At 39.9% G+C, this 18,013-nt stretch overlaps 1 protein-coding gene across 4 annotated transcripts in view; it reads right to left on the minus strand.

Annotated features, from left to right (window-relative positions):
• myo1b (myosin IB) overlaps nt 1–18,013 on the minus strand; it is a 58,473-nt gene that overhangs the window by 38,408 nt on the left and 2,052 nt on the right. For all 4 annotated transcript variants that reach the window (XM_018704818.2, XM_051070145.1, XM_051070148.1 and 1 more), the window contains exons 2-3: nt 10,614–10,759; nt 7,262–7,377 (exon numbers count right to left, since the gene is read on the minus strand). In XM_018704818.2, the coding sequence (XP_018560334.1) occupies nt 7,262–7,377; nt 10,614–10,739 (242 nt within the window). In that variant the 5' untranslated portion in view covers nt 10,740–10,759. The remainder of the gene's footprint in view (nt 1–7,261; nt 7,378–10,613; nt 10,760–18,013) is intronic.

The following is an 18,013-nucleotide window of genomic DNA, read 5'->3' on the forward strand; positions in this document are numbered from 1 at the left end:
ACAGTTTAGAGACACTATAAAATCAGTGGCTCAGTCCAGGTTTCATAATGTAGAGACAGTCGACATAGGGAAAGGGTAAGCTCTCCTTAGTAACAAGGGGAAGCTATTTCAAACAAACTTAAAGAAACATAATTAGGTTGGTCAATGACTTTAAATGTCTGTGCAAGTAAACTTTCAATCTAACACCTAGAACTGCTTGGGATCTATAAAGAGAAAAAGAGACAAGAACTGTCTGTATAAGTGCATATATAAAGTGCTGTGTAGAGCAAATAGGTATGAGAGTGCTGCCTGTATGTACACGTATACCAACTGATTATAAATGGTAGCATTATCCAATTTAATACATTTGCATTTTATTCTCAGGGTGAAGAAGTGGGTGGAAAAGGAACACACACACACACAGACACACACACACACACACACACACACACACACACACACACACACTTTCTCTGTCATCTCTCTCTAGGTTCACCAAGCTCACCATTACGCCAACACACATGCTGGAGAGGACTCACTCTTCCCACCTGAGTCAAAATGCCATTTCAACAAGTGCCCACTTAAATCTACCTACATAGAGGCTCTGTGCTTGCCTAGGCCTACTTGAGAGCAGTCTGTTTTATATAATACCAAAAAAAAAGTCTACACGTGGCTTACACTTGTTACCAGAAAACTGCTACTGTCATGGTTAAAAAAAATGGAAGGAATGCACAGATCAATAAAAATCAGTACTATTTTACAGAAATGTCTACCCATGATCATATCCATGGCCCATGGCTCAGATCTTTTACTCACCAGTATGAAGCAATGACACAAAACAAGGCTCTTATACACTCCTGATCAAAATTTTAAGACCAGTTGAAAAATTGCAAGAATTCACATTTTGCACTGTTGGATCTTAAGAAGGTTCTAAGTAGTGCTTCAAAATGCAAAAAGAAGAAATGGGAGTGAGACAAGAAAAAATTTTGAGTAAGCACTTTATTGCAAACAACCATTAAACTGAAATAGGCTGGGACAGGGGGCACTGCCCAATTGAATTCAATGAAATTTACGATGTTTACTCATTGCCTTTTGATCAGAATGTTCCGGGTGACAACACTGGAAAGGCAAACACAGGTGTGATGCCATGATGCAGTAAATGGCTCCAAAGTTCAACCTACCCATGGATACAGCGGTAAGTTGAGTCTTTTATCTTAATCCAACATCCTCCATGTAAAGCAGCATCCTCTCTTGTGTCTAAAGATCACATTCAAAATGAATCCAACCCAGATGGGCAGTCAGGAGACTCTAACAAGTTTGGTAGTCATTTGATAGACCAATGCCAATGACAACAGTTTGACACAAAGTGTCAAGAACAATCTTATAACATACTGAGAGGCATCACATGGTCATAATGTACATGCACATTATGTAGGAGCAGATTGTATGGAGGGATGTCCTGTGGCGTGATGCCCGTCAGGCAGGCACTCAGTGTAATTAGCTAACTCCCACATGTGATCTCTGGTCCTTGTCAGTGCCTTTGACATGGAGGGCACAGGGCTTTCCTGGAAAATGCAGCTACAGCAATGAATGATGTATTGTAATCAGCGCTTTGTGTTCTTAGCCAAAGATGTGTACACACTACAGTTTCTTCATCTTGTGTTTATTGTGGTTAGGCCAACCCAGGATTACAAAGCCACACTTGACATTCTAGAAATATGACAAACTTATTTACTGAAGAGTGTACTCCTAGTTACACAACGGACAAAAAAAAAAAATCTTTAATAAGCTGAGTGAAGGGCTGAATGACTATCTAGAGTTGCAAATTCTACTTGATCTGGGTGTCATCAGAAGGCATGCTATGTTTAGGCACTGCAAGGACACATCATCCCTTAAGGAAAAAGAACAACCACCTCATACCAGCAGGCAGAAGATATTCCTGAATATCAAAACTCTATAACAAAGGAGATTTCACAGTCAAGGTGTCATAACCATGTGCATGACAGCTGAAAGCCCAGACATATGCCTCGTATGGGCCTTTTTGCTCCATTAGCTGGCCATGATTCCCCCCTGTAACAAGCGCTCTAGTGGCACTAGGTATTGAGCTCCAAGAACACTGGGGGTCTCACTACCTCATTAAACATTGGGGAATATGATCTTACCCTAGAGACATGGGGCTAGCCGCCTGTCCACGCTGCGTGCGCGTGTGCGCGCACGCACACACACACACACACACACCTCTCTCAATCGGTGCTTGGCTTGGGTAACTAGGGACATACAAAAGATGACTCCAGGCCATCTGCAGTGCTGCTGTGTGCATGGAGAAAGGCCTCTGATTAGCTCATCTCTAATGCTCAGAATGTGTGTGGAAGGGAGGAAAACACCTGCCAGTTAATTATGAGTTGCCTCATCTGGGAAGAGAGCATTTTGCTAAATTGGCCAGCAGAGGAAATGATGGATAGATGAGTGGAGGTGGATGGGGCCGCGCAGGGCTCTAGTAATTGGAATAAATTCTCCATCTGGGATTACATTTAGGTATTTTGTCAACAATAAAAATACAAAGGGAAAAAAGCAAAAACCAATAACACTTCTCAAATATTTTCAATATTGCAAAATTGTTTGACTGGCTTGACTAGTGGTAGAATCTCTTGGTACGATTTAAAAATAGCTCTGGATACTGTTGAGGATATCAAGGTGTAACTAAGTTATAACTACTTGCTGTCATGGCAGTGCAGTGTGTAACTAGTACACAGAACATTGTTACACAAGTGCATGTTGCTGTTTTTTTTCTAGAAGATGATCTTAATATGATGAAAATGTGCCTGAACAACATTTTGCATGTTGTGACACGTCAAGTCTCAGTGAAATCCACTTGGAAACACCCGCCATCTGACTTTTTCTACATTGATCGATATGTTGTACAGTACTGTTCTCTGGCCTGGGCATGAGCCACTATTTATCAGCAATAACACTAATTAAAATTGAACTAAACAGGCAATTAGTCTTCTAACAATTTTACAGATAGGGGACCAGCTGCAGTTCTTCCTACAGCTAATGTGTGCACGCACACATACACACACACTTCCATTTGTCTGGGGAGCAGGTGTGAAATACATGAGCACCTGCATGCATTCAGTGTTACTCATGCAAAAGACACAAAAGCAAAGCCACACATACACATGGTGTTTAAGACATCCTTGCAACCTCTCTCTCTCTCTTACACACACACACACACACACACACATACACACACACAATGAGCCAATGATGATGCAACGGCATTAATCAAAAGGAACACCTTTTGCAAAACAAAAACTTTTCTTTTAATAAATAACCTAAAACCACATCTTATCTAAATTCACAATCCACCCAGACAATGAATGATCTTTCATATACAGACTGTGCGTGCAATGTCTCCTTTGGACAGAGAGGGCCAGTGACTGTTTTAGGGAGAGCATGTGTTTGACACATCAACTGACATTCTGTGTGCACTGTGTGCATGGCTTTTTACAGTGGGACTGACTATATAAGCACATTATTCTGCCAGGAAGTCACAGAAAACACATGACACAGTGCCATCTGTGGCAAGGTTGTATACAAATCTTAAACCTTAAGTCCACACGGGTGCTGCTGATCGACACAGTAGTGTTATTTCCACTGTGTGTGTATGTCTACAGTTGTGAAAGGGAATTTGAAGGTTGAGCAGTTGTCTGTTGCTTGTTATTTGTTCTCTAAAGTGTCCTTGCAGTGGCAGTAAGGTGAGAAATTCAGCCAAGCCAGTAGCTTCATGTTAACTTTGTCTATCAAGCTTTCTCTCCAACTTACTTCCAACAGCACACAACACCATCAATGGATAAATTAATGAATGAGTGACTGAATGAATGAAACCTTTATTGCTGCTCAGGGGAATGCATATTCTTTAGCTCAAGAAGGTGAAAAGTGTCATTTAAATATTGTCAAACCTTTGAAACATCAATTTATCTTTAAATGTATGCATTTATCCTGATTTGTTGTGATTTTTTGCCGTTCACAGCCCTAATCAGAAAATACCATGCTTTGATGACAGTTGATGCATTCACACACCATTTTAATAGAACAAAGTTTTCCACACAGCAATAGGTCTGTGGGATTTCTCATATACACCCCAACATCTTTTTCATTTAGAGACTGGAAAATCCAAGTTACTTTGGCCTTATCTGCTGCAACCTGCTCTGAGCCACTGATTTTAAACTGGTCAAGTGTCTAATGAGGATCAAAGACAGGAAGAGGAGGATTCCTCGGACCCCCTGTTGTTATCTTAATTAAAGCCCACACTGATTCCCTTTACCATTGGTTGGTCACTGTGGCAATAATGCCCTCGGCCAGATATGGCTCAGTCATGCAAAAACAGGGTCATGAAAAACAGGAACATTTTATGGAGAATTCAGAGTCATCTCATTGGATTTGGCATCAACTCTGCTTTTTTTTAAGGTATTGCATAACTCTAACTCTAATAAATGTACATACTTCTCTCTTAAAATGTAGACTGCACTTTGTGATTCATTAAAAATGGGAAAATAAATTATGAAAAAAAAAAAAAAACTCTGCTGCTTTGTGTTTAAGGCAGGACAACCCATGCATTTCAATCACCTGTAGTGATGAATATTCACATCTCAGCCAAAAGTGTTCAAATTACAACATCCAAACGTGTTTCCAACACAACTAACCAGCTGCCTCTAAGTTTATAGATTCAAAATCGTCTTTGATTGTAAACATATGTTTTTATATGCATATGGGAAAATACTGTATATTGCTCAAGGACTACTCTGACATACTGGGAAATATGCTGAAGTTAGGTAAAGCCTGAAATCGATCTGGTAGAAACTAATATGTCCAATAATAACTTATTTAGAAGTAGAGTGCAAGTGTATTGCAGAAATTGTGCAGGTACTGTAGTTTAAAGGAACAGTTAGCTTACAGTAAGCACCTTTGTAACAGAATAAACCAAATTTCAGTGGTAATCATGGCGATAAATGTGGTTTGCTATTAAAATAACATAAATAAATAAATCTTAATGGTATAATGTAAGGGTGACCAAAAATTAAATGGAGTTAAGAATAACTGAGCTGATGCATTTGGCTAATCTTAGGTTTAACAACTTGAGAGTGATCAATGCAAAGCCACAAAGCTTGGTGCAGATGGTCAGACTGGAGGATTAAGATGAATTTATGTAGCATGTTGAAACAATCTGCCTTTGACTGGCATTTTAGGTCCTCTACATGAGCTTGTCCTACTAAAGAGGGCTTAATCTTCTTTACTTAAAGACTAATGATAAGGTGATGTTTAACATGTTTAGAGGATGTACATTTCAGTCAGCAGTTAAAATTTCTTGTTCATCCATCACTACAGATTGAGAAATGGTTTTGAGAAGAGCTTGAACAGTGAGAGATGCTGCAGACTTTTTTCTATGTCTCCTTCTTCTCCCTGTTTGACAACACTTCTAGTTTGGACAGAAATGATCAGGTTGTGTATTCTATTGCAGAGGTTCAACTTCAGAAAGTCATCTCCATCACCCAAGTACAACCTCAACTGCCTCTGTAAGCAGGTCAAAGCTTCATATCTTAGCCTCTCAGGTTGACTATGACTCCTTTAACCTGGCTCTGTGGATTCACACATGACGTAAACATCATCCTGGTTTTAAGTTTAAGCCAGATCAGCTGGAACAGCTCAGACAGATACCAAGAGAAGTAATTGAGCCTCATGCAAATTACAAAAACTAATTTTACAACATCATCATGTACTTCGGGACTTTAACTGTCTTAGACATATGACTGCAAGAATAATTTGTCACTTCTTTGTCAAGGGCTTATAGTTAGCAGCTTAAAGGACCAGAACAGTGTTTTTGCATATTTCAGCTCATACAAATCTTTCATGTTTTACATAAAAGGCAAACCAGGCACTGGTTTCAGTTCATGTCAGTATGGTATGAAAATGATCTTGCAAAGACTTTGACAAATGGTCAGCTAATTACCTATATTATCTTGTGGTAATGCAGTTAAGAGCAGGGATCATTTTCTACTGCCAAACAACATTTTTAAATGTCCCAATATTAACCATCCCAATGTACATGTTTGTTTTTTTAATTTAATGAGGCCTGTAAAGTTAGTTGGCCCAAACTGATAATCCATACAAATGTTTGCAATATAGCTCATCACTCAGAATAATGGTAGAAGTGAATAATCTCTTGGAGACATGTTGGAAATTTTAGCAATGTCTATTTACTCACGCTAATAAGTTTTTAACAAATTTTTAAAAGAAAAAAAATGAGCTGAAATTCTTTAATCACTTCCACAATAATATCTGCGTTTAGAGTGAACTTGATTTTACTTTGAGCTATTATTTTTTACCAGAGCTCAGCCCGCACTTGTTACTGGTCAATCCACAGTTTGAACTTCAAGCCAAAAAAAGCACAGAGTAAGAACAGATTTTTTTAAAGCAAAAAATCTGTTGTGGTCAATATATGTGCTCATTATTCAACAGGTAAATTAAGACCACCTCCCAAAAGTCTTTTAAAACAATCCACTGAGTAACTGGCAATGAGAAAAACTTGTGTGAACTAGTAGGCCCTACCAGCATATAGAAGATGGAAGAGACAGGCACTAAAAAACAAAAGGGAGGAAAAAAGGCCTGAACAGCCTGAAACTGTGTCATGTCAGTTCTGTGTAGCTGGCTGTAAAGTAAAGCCAAAGAGCTTGCTTTTGTCTGCAGGGAGTATGTCTGTTCCGAGACAAGGGCACTCTCACTCTTTCAGTCTGTGTCTCTGAGGGGTTTTGCTGCAGCCTAGAGACACAGCAGGCTAATTGACGAGTGCTGGGCTTTGTTTTATCTTGGCAGCCTCACAGCAATGCTGACTTAATGTTGCCAATGGACAGATGGCATGCCACGGTGCTGAATGGCCAGCAGAAGCTGCAGACTGACTCGCCACACAAGAGCTAGTGTCCCTCTGATCTTGGTCCTCCTCTAGCCATCCGCATTAGTAACTGGGTCCACACTGATAATCCTTACAGAGGTTTGCAATATGCCGTATCTATAGCTGACAGACGACAGCTCCTGCTCAACACATTAAAACTAACAATAGAAACACTCCTGTGAAGTGCAATCCTCACCGGTTCTTTGTTACAGCAACAAAAAAAGATTTCACATAAAAGAAATCTAAAACTAAAAACTAAAACATTACTGTCTAAGTGCTTGAGCAGGACATAAAATTGTCATAAAAATCAAGTGGTTTGAAAGATGGACTCACATGTGTGGACTAAGTTCATAGAAGTTTCTGTTGCGATACTCTTCCACTTTGTCTGGCGTGTAGATGGGCAAGGACCTGTACGGGTTCATGGAGATCACCACACTGCCAATGTATGTCTGGAGGGAGAAGAAAACTGAGAAACAGTAAGTATGACTCCACACGACAGGTTCTCTGTTTTATACAAACTGACACAAGCACTGTTTTCAACAACTTTTTCTCCCCTCTGTCCATTCGGGTGTTAATTGTTAGGACGAGGTGGGAGGAATTCTGCTCTGTCAGTTTTTCTCAGCTGGGTATTCCTAATGCATTGTTGAGACATGCATTGCCTGAGGTGAAACTGAAGACTTAAAATGAAAAGTTTATGGAATATGTGGGCTGGGCAGTAAACACAGACTGCAAAGAGGTCATTGTGCTAAAGGAGAGTTTTAGTAAGTGTGTGTGTGTGTGTGCGCAAGTATTCATGCTGCTATACCAATACAGGCCTGGATATTAGTAGTTGGTGTTAACATAAAACACCTAAAACTGCATGTAAAATGATACATGTTTCAGAAGAATCCATTTTAGTTGAGTGCTTTCCATTAAAAAAAAACATTGTAGCATCAGTCGATTATATAATATGTTATCAAAATGCAAGATATCTAATTTGCCAGCAGTGAGTTTTTGATCAAAAAAGCAAACAAAGCACTAATTCCTCTGTTTCACATTTTCACATAAGAGAACACCTTTATGTAACATTCACACAGGTCCTGTTCAGCAGATAACACTTGTCAGATATTTTTGAAAGCGAATGTAACCAGCAATCATCTCTGTGTTCTTTATCATCCTCCTACGCTCAAAACAGAGCCCAGATAGCACTTTCAAACATCAACCTGAAACATTTTCTTTGCTTTCCATGGTAATGGCTGTTGCATAACCCACTCTGACAAGAGTGGAGCATGGCCTTCCCTGTGGCAACACCACAAACTCCCACAGCCTCTCGTTCAATAGCACACTGGAGGTAGAATGAGGCCTTCAAGTGCACACGACGGATGCAAAGGGAAAGAGTGTGCTCAATGTAAACAAAGTATCATGAGTTAATAAGAGGTTCTCTGGACCAAAGGAAGAGGTCTGCAGATCAAAAACTTTATCAATAAAAACATTATGATTTCATGAATCTGAGAGATTCTAAAATTGGTCAAAAAACAGCTATGAATTGATTGTTTTCACACCAAATCAAAAACAAATGTATGGTCTATAAACAAAAAACACAAAATCAGAAAGAAGGTAAGTTGCAACTTTCATGCATTTTAACCTTTTACTACCACCTGTGGTACAATTTTCTTTCAGTTTCAAAACAAGAAAAAGAGTGAAACTGTGCTCCTGTGCTCTCATGGAGCCAAAAACCCCAGTCTTAATATATCTCTGTTGCTTTTTCATTCCTGCTCTCTGCCTGCTACGGGTATCATGTAGCTCTCCTTCCTGATGTAGGTTTGTCTGCAATCTTTTGACCTCCTCTGCTTAAGTAAAAAGGCTGGTGTGGAAGTGGAGCCTTAACTTAAAACTGAGAGTAGTGTCATGTCACATCAGCACAGACCAATAATGTACACAGCCTCTATCTGCTATATGCCTCTTCTTTACATTTCTACCCCAGCCTCCCTGCTTGTTATAAAACTCCATCTGTCACACCAAAATTACAGCTGCTTGGATGACACATCACATGCCCAGCAGCTACATAAATTAATCTATTTTTTTCATTTTGTCGCTCAGCTTTTTACCCACAAAATGCACAAAAACAAGAGTTTGGGATCTGTCTGCAAGACAGCATACCCATTCATCTATCTATTTATAAAGAAACATAATTGCTTATCAAGTGAAAACCTGGCAGTTGGATGTGAAAAATCACTTGGAGTCTGGAGTAATAATCAATTAGAAATGGGTGGGGCTGACAGATCAGCTGTTATGTAAAAATATAGACAGATATTTTGATCTATTGATCTGATCTGTCATGAAAAGTCATGAAAATAAGACTTAGATGGATAATAAACCGACAGGACATTTGTTACTTACTCTAAGAGAATTCATTTGAGAGGGACTGAATACCAATTAATGATGTGGGACTCATCATCCTGCTAAAAAGAAGCCAATACACCTTAACCCAAAATAGAGAGGGCCTTAAGAGTTATATCAACTTTGACAAATGCTGACAATCTCAATGATTCCTCTTGCTCGGTAAGACATAAACAGTTAACAGGACGATTTTCATTCTCTTTGATTTTCCACTGAGTTATTGGATACATGACGCGCTGTCCCTCTGGAAAACAAAGCCATGTTTCTTCTGCTGTGAGCTGTCATATGATAGTTTGGGGTGGGGGTTGGGGCCATTTGTAAGGCATGATGCCACACAAGGGAAAAATACATTCACATGCAAGGATTGTACACCACAGATTTATTGGATAAGTATAGGATTCAGAGCTTCTCTTGGTCATCAATCTAAAGTTGCAGTTTATGCCACCAAAAAGCTTCCATTATGAACTCAGAATCATGCGATTTACCTTTCCATGAATGCTTTTTTTTTACCTTCTCTTGATATGCAGTCAGTACTAAAGTAAACAGGGAGCATCAGAAGATTTTTCGCTAGTGTAATTAAAACATCTCTTGGAGGACCATATATTAAATAAATTATTTGTGCATGTTTAGCTAATTCCACAATATTTAGGTCAGCGCCACACAGGAAATAAAAAGCTCTGAGCTTACAGTTTAGGAATAGAGGGCATTTAAAAAGTAAAAACAGCATTCCAGGATGTGGGTTGTATCTCAACAAAACATCTAGCGCACCACTAAGGCAGTCATAGCTATATGAGGTGACATCATCCCCTGGGTCCTGTGAGCCAAGAGCAGAGCTGTAATCATCTTGGCTGGTCTCTACAGCAGCCAACCTGCAGAGCAGAAGAATCGTGGAGTGCCACAGCACTAAACCCAGAACCAATTGTCTGATGCATGGATGATAGTTTAACAACCCCCTTTTTCTAGATAAACAGGCAGCCAGGCTGCCAGTCCCTCCTTGTCCCTGAGCTTTGGATTTCATGCCTCATTTAAAGGCATCATCTACATTCCTTGGTGATGTGATTTATTGATTGGCTGATTACTGTGGTCTCTGTATCTGTGCCACTTCTGTAGCCAAGACTAAAATGAGTGAGTGAATGTAGGAACAATAGAATTATTGCATGTTTCCTCAGTTTCCTCCTATAAATAATCTTTGGAGGAAGGGACAATCAGAGGAGTCTAATACAGCTCAACACTGTAACACTGCTACTTAAACAATTTTCAGTTATATTAATACAATTATTATTTGAATATAAAATGATAGACTTACATAGATTTCATTGTGGTCAAAGCGGTTCTTCAGGTTTTCAAGGAATGAGTCTTCGGACAGGGGCTCTAGGAGGACCATGTCGCCCACCCCGATCATGTTGTCTAGAAGTGACGTCTTCACCTCCATTTTGGCTGTAGGTGTCCCCCCTTGCACAGAAAAACAGAGGAAAGAAGAGATACATCATGCATACTGTAAATTAAGGGTATCCTGTGGAGTTTCTGGCCCATAGTACTGTGGAGATGTTTCTGAGTGGGCCCTTGTTTTGTGTAACAAGGATCCAGAGAAGTTAGTGAAGAGGAAAAACTGCTAGCATGCAGATGTGAATGTAAATAATGTACTTTTTAAAAATCTGTTTTGGAAATGCTTTGTGAGGGAGAAAATGGACTTCACTTCATTACACTTATTAGGCCATTATTTCATGCTTGTTGTCCATTATTTGTGAGGTCTGCAGCATTTTTAAGAGGCATTCTCTAATCAGAAAATAAACAGTCCTAAACTTAGCCAATGCAAATAAACTCTAGGGAGGACATGTTTGTACAGCAGTGGTTTGACTCCAGGGGAGGAGCGGGGCCTTTTGATTGGCTACTCAGTCCACTTCTCGTCTGGCATGTGAGAACATCCCATAGGCAATTACATAACTGAAGACCTTTGCTCTTGACCTCTGAGTGTCTGCTCAGCTGGAATTGGCTCCTGTTTCAGGACTTCTTATAAATCAAAGAACCCCCCTCCCCCAAAACAGTTAACTGCTTCATAGTTTTTTGTTGTCTTACTTGCTTGTTGTAGCGATATAATATTTATGGATGATAAAGGATCTGGTCCAGAGTGCACCATGACAAAAACAGTGCTAGGGGTGGCAGTTTTCAGTCTAGTGTTGCCTCCCATTTCCTTTGGGACAGTAATCCCAATGCTATAGGGCTGGAGATAAAAGAGGGGCCTAGGATACATTCAGGGCCTTGATACAGGGATTTACTGCACCAAAACCCTAATGTCTGCTGTTGTGACAGACTGTCCACAACAGGCTAATGGATGAGGCCATGTAGTCATCTATTGTTCACTGCTATCGTAGTAGAGATGTCTACTTTTGCATAGCCAGAAACAGACACTGGCTTGCACCAAATGAAAATATGACAAAGTCACATGTTTGCAAGGCACTCTGATGTTTGATACCCTTTTGAATGAATATAGGAGAGATGTCTGACACTCTGACAAAAACATTTTCTGCATACATTAATCACACAAATATTTTATAGACAGTCTGACAGTTGATGTCTGGGGATTAAACAGCTGGCTCAGAGTGTGATACAGTGTGAGATTTAAGAAAGTTGGTGGACAGACAGAACTGGAGGAAATGAAGCTCAAATGTTTTGCAGAAGAAGCTCACTTTCTTTCAAAGGCATAATTTTCAATCAGCTGTCAAACCAACTTTTAGCAACAACTTAGGAGCAGCATGACATTCCTGAAAAATAGAGTCCCAGTGTAGACTTTCACTTCATTTTTTTCTCTGGCCTCTGTTCCCCTGCAGGGCACAATGTTATTGGCCCATAAAGAAGTTGCCAGGCTCTCAGTAGGAGGCAAGACTCAAGTTCCAAAACCACTCACTCTCACAAAACATTTAAAGATGAACGAGGTGTTGCAAAATGATTTACGTTCATTTGCAATTAAGACATTTTAAAAGATTTAATGCTACATCTTGACTCAGAGGGTATACTAAGCAGATGTACTAAGGGGGAGAAATATTTGCTTACTTGTCAATCCATACTCCACTGAGGTCTGTTACTTTGTGCTCACTGACTGATGCAGTGTGCTGATCTGATGGCACTGTGCCAAAACATGCCCAGTGATGGCTCATGTCTACCAGCTGCTTTGCTTGTCTGCAATGCAGCTTTAAATCAAGTCATTTCCTTTTAACATGGCCACTACTCTGGAGAGATGAAACAGCGATCACCTTCTCTGTGAGCTCATGCCATATGCTATCTTTATTAGAAGCTTCTGCTTTGCTATTGTCCAGTTTTTTTCCAGTTTCCCTTAAATTAAATGTCACATTGGCTGCTTTCCACATTTGCCACCACTAGCATCTCTCGCAGTACAAAGTATTAATTCAAGATACTCATGACAGCTCCTTTCCATTTATGAGAAGTATGAATCCATCCCATACTGGATGGATGAAGCTTAAAACAGCTTGTGCTGGACATAAATAACTCAAATTCACAAACAATACAAACAAAATTATTAATTCCTATTTGACCGTTGACCACCCAAAGCATCAGATGATGTTTGTACTAGCCAGCCACAATCAATACTGGTGATGTATATTACTACAAAGTTATTAACTACCCAGCTATTGCAAACCTACTGTCTGAAAGTAGGTGCACAATCATGCAACACTGAAAGTGCTGAGTCTAGTCTCTCTCTGGTATGAACAAACAACAGTTTAAACAGAAAACAGATGCTGAAGCTTCTCGCTGACCTGGGGGAGAACAGTATGTGTCTATGTCGCCCGAAGTGCCTATGCCTTTCTGACCAACAATATATTGCATCTGTCTGGAGCCTGGATGCCGGATGCCCTTAGCTCCTCTGCTGATAACCCACTACCCCAGATTTGGAGCTGGCTTCCAGGCAGCCAGCGACACAATCCCATTAATAAGAGTTGCTGCCTGCTGCTAACTGTTGAACTGGATCCAAAGTGGGAGAGTAAGAGAAAACCTGACAGCCTTGATTAAACTCAGGGTATTATCCTCATTGCTGAGTGGTAGAGTGATGAGGAATATAAGTAGTCTGTATCGGAAATGTTAAAAACATAGTTTTTTGTGGTTTGCCACACATTATGGACAAAACACACCATAAAAAAAATAACTAAATTTATCAGTCTAAATCATCCATCCATCCAATCTCTCTGATGCAAAATGCAGCAGAGAGATTGGATGGATGTTTAGGAGGCAAGCACTGCATGCACCATTGTTTCACTGCTATTAATCTCAAATCCAAATCTGATGAATCAGTGATGTAGAAAAACTTATGGCCAACTGCCCTTATTCTGGTTGCATACCACCTTAACTGAGCACACTCTCCAGTCACCATGTGTAGCAGATTGGAATGGTTTACACATCATTTAAATGTGGCATGTTAAATACTTAATGTAACAAAAGAGTCAAAAACAGATTCTCTTCCAAAAATAATAATAATAATAATAAATTCATATGGCTGGACCTGAATACAGATTTTATTGTAGCTGACAACTCTTAATGAAAAATGGACAAAATGTGTTTCTTTTTGAGCACTTCCTGGAACAACTACCTGCCATTAAGCAATCAAATCAGCAATATAAATTCAATGTTAATACCTGCAACTGGCACTCAACTAAGCAGCCCTACCCCCATCCCTACCACTCCCACCCCCACCCTCCATTGGTGTCACGCAATATGCATCATTCTGGGGCAAGATCAGATAAAGCATACTAAATGTGAGGAGAAGGTCACTACTGAGTCATTGTTCTGATCCTACATATGACATTCAGTACAAGTTACACAATGAAATTTCAAATTGGAATTTGATATATAAATCCCACAGATTAAAGTGCTGTATTTAGAGGAGCTAACAAAACATGAGTGAGAGATTTTTTCAGAAGTATTGATGGGTGGGCTGGACCTGAGATTTCAATGCATGTCGCTGAACAATATTATGATACACGCTTTTTCTCCTGCCTCTGATACTGACCTACATTTCCCAGCAAGATCAAGCTGTGGGGGAAATCATGAAAAAACACCATTAAATGTACATATATTATTTACAGACCCTAGACTGAGACCACGTGTTCTTGTCGGTCCTTCAGAAAGGAAAAAAGTCATCTAACCAAAGGTCAACAACCATTCAAGCATTCACATGTAAGTGGTGCAAGAGCAAATACATCAGCTCTTATTTGTTTGGATGTATGTAGTTGATTAAAAGTAAAACAGCTTAGAGTGATTATCAGTTTTAGAATGGTCAAAATATTCATCATGGTTAACAAAGCAAGTTTGTAGTCTACAAGGACATGTGGTCTTTGGGAAAATAGGTACTGGATGAGCTAAACTGAGAGATGACTGGTGTCAATTCTACATTGAGAGCAGCTGTTTGAGAACACAGTGGTGTCTATGTGCAAACAAATGATAATAAAATCTATTATGCAGTGTAATAGTCTAGTCTGTAAATTGCCCTCAGATCAGGCTTTCCTTGTCACGGGGCAGAAAAGTCACAATATCACAGGCTGCTGGCAATGATGGAGATTAAAGCCCTCCCTAATGGAGCAGCAAGCAGGGCATGGGGCTGTGCCAAAGAGCAGGCCAGGACAGAGAGAACAGAGGTTTAGAAGGGAAGAGAGCAAGCAGCTGCCTGGGAAAGTGACCTGGAATCCAGAGTCCTCAACACCGCTCCAGGTGCAGATCTGTGCCAGTGAGTGCGAGCAAAGGCTGGCACACAAACACACTAAGAGAGTGAACAAACTGAGAATGTTTTTGAACATCATGCACTTAATAACTGTGAATCCATGATTTCTGTCTTCTGTCAAAACGGCACACTTTGATACCTTTAAATTTAGATATTCTCTTTGATAAAGTTAAGATCACAAAATGTTTCCTCATTAGCTCAGTAGTGTGCAAGTCAAGTTGGGTTTTCATGTCACACAATCATCCAGGCTGGTTAAACATAAACCTGTAACCCAAACAAACACTGTTCTTTATTTACAATACAGCTCAAATAGCAGGGACACATCAAGACTAGTAGATATCCAAAACATGAGCCTACAGCTGGCAGCCAAGATGACAAAGGATCAAACAACCACACCATAATTAATCCACTGACCGCATGCAATCCTCATTGAAAAGACACCAGATGACTGATGTGTCAGCTTTAGAGACTCCGACAACATATTTTCTTAATCAGCTTCGTACTTTGAGTGATGAGGTATTACATGATCACAAAATAATCTGCCAATGTTGGAACAGTTCTGGTAATGTCACATGAGATTTCAGGGGTTTTTTGGTTTCTTTTGACTGTCCCTCTCACCAATTTTAAGTGGGTGGGGACTCAGTTGGAAAAAGGCAACACATCACTTAGATTTAGCATCATTTGAATCAAAATGTATTGATAGAGGTCTTTTCTCACAGCAGACGTTTGATTTCTGACCAGAAACCCCAAAAAGCAGAACAGCAAACTAAATCTGCACATCTTTGTATAATGTTTGGTTCTAGCGGTTTGGTGACATAGTGACTACTCACTGGGCTAGTAGGTGAACTGCTGCAGCTAGAAAGCTAACTGCTAACACACTATCCAGCTGGGTTAGCGCTAGTCGCAATAGCTTTAAGAGCTTCTCTGTTTTTTTCCGGTTTGTGCCACTTACTCTCCTGGTCACCAGTGTACACCATTTGGCTCAATAAAAATTTATGGAAATGAAGCTCTCCTAGATAATTAGCCAACTAATGATCAGTTAGAAAGCGTGCTAGCTCAGCTCAGTTGCCAATAAGACAATAAGTTCATACAACTTATTTAAAACACATATATATATATATAAGTGGCTCCTGTCTCATAATTGTCTTAAAAACATAACTCTTTAGTGAAGTAGTTTTAAGTATACTCTGAGAAGAGGTGAAATAAAAATGGAAGGTGCAACATAGCTAATAAGCTACAATAGCTTACATTGTTTTGAACTCCCTGGCTTGCGGTTCCCTCAAAAGGTCAGCACTGTCAGGACTGCTTGCTTTTAGTCAACAGCGCAAATTCACAGGAGAAACTTCCTGCACGCTAAGTTTCATGTGAAAAATTCTTTTGGATTTAATGAATCGACACAAGTGAATCCATGTGTCATAGCAACTCCACTGGAATGAACTGAATTCACAGCAAAATGATGCGGTTTGAATGCTAGCGTGACCTGACCCTGATGGTGGGGAAAGCACAGGTGATATTAATGTAATTAACGAATTCCCTGTTTTATTTAAGTGTGACATAGAATCAGCATGCACAATAACAGGACCTTGAATGTGAAGGAGCTGAATGAAAATGTATTTTATTATTTACACTTATTCTTTGATGGACGTTTATTTCTTAATGAATATGTAATGCTATCAAGAAAAGGTGAGGAATGGAAATCAAGTTTTCAGGGGCTTTAATTTTTATTTATATTCACAAATGGAGCAGATAAATGTTTGCTATTTCCCCCTCTCTTCATAAGCACTGGAGCAGCGCTGGTTAAGTGTGCTAAACTGTCCCTTATGTATATTTATCTCCCTCAGTAATATAAACACACTTAAAGAACTAAGAGTGATTGACACAATGGACAGACCAGCGATCCTCTGATTTCAACTTCAACTTACCCTGGCCACTCTAAACAGCAGCGTGAAGTAATGCTTTATCAGCTGCATAAAGCAAAGCATGTTCATATTTAGCCACACAGCCACATGGCATGCCTCAAAAGGATTAGAGAGGTAAAAGATCTAAACGATGGCAGGTCCAGGTTTCTTTGGACAGGGCACTCACTCACCACTGTAAGGGAAACACAGTCGCTACTGAGGCAATCTGACACTTGCATCCTGATGATGGGATTGACTTATTGTGTTAGGGTGGGGTTATACATAAAAAAATATATATTCCTGAAGACTTTGTTGTTGTTTTTTTTTCTTGTTCCTCAAGGCAGAACCACAACAGTGGGAGAATCCTGCAAGGTTGCAATTTTTCACTGCATTATATGAATACACTAAAATGTTCCAACTAGTTAGCAGCTTCGGCGTTGTCCACACAACAGGCAAACACTTGGTCTGGCTTGGTTTCACGTAAGTGAATGGAGAAAGCAGTACTGCACTTAAAGCAATACTGAGCTGAATTAAAATGAACAGCGTTATTACTCTGGCTGCTTACGGAGACAATGGACATAAAGTTGAGGCGGCTAAGTAGAATGAGTGGAAAAATGTTCTGAGTCAAACAGCACAGAGAAAAGTTCTCAGTTAAGGAGGTGAATTTGAAGAGAATGTGCAAGTTTAAGCCTTTCCAACTCCAAAGTAACGTAAAGTGACACAAGAGAAAGCAAAAATCACAATGCGATCTGCTTTGTTGCACAGGTAAGTGTGTATCATTCAGAGGACTTTTGATGCTTCTTGGATTCAGAAAATCTTTCTGTAAGAGAGCCTGCATAAGGCTTTTCATTGTCCAGTCAGTGGAACTGCATGTGTGTGCCCCTGCCTGTCCCTGTTGATGCAGGGCTAACACAGGACGTACGCCTCACTACACTAAGCTGCACGGGCAGACAAGTGCAAACACTATTCATCACCATGGCACTGGCTGAGGGACTTTGGTCCTCTATACACACCACATTAGACCATAGCATCTCACCCCACAGTGCTCATGAAGAGGCTTTTGGCACATTAGGAAAAGCA

The sequence above is a fragment of the Lates calcarifer genome, linkage group LG1 (assembly GCF_001640805.2).
Source record: "Lates calcarifer isolate ASB-BC8 linkage group LG1, TLL_Latcal_v3, whole genome shotgun sequence".
NCBI classification, from domain to species: Eukaryota; Metazoa; Chordata; class Actinopteri; family Centropomidae; genus Lates; species Lates calcarifer.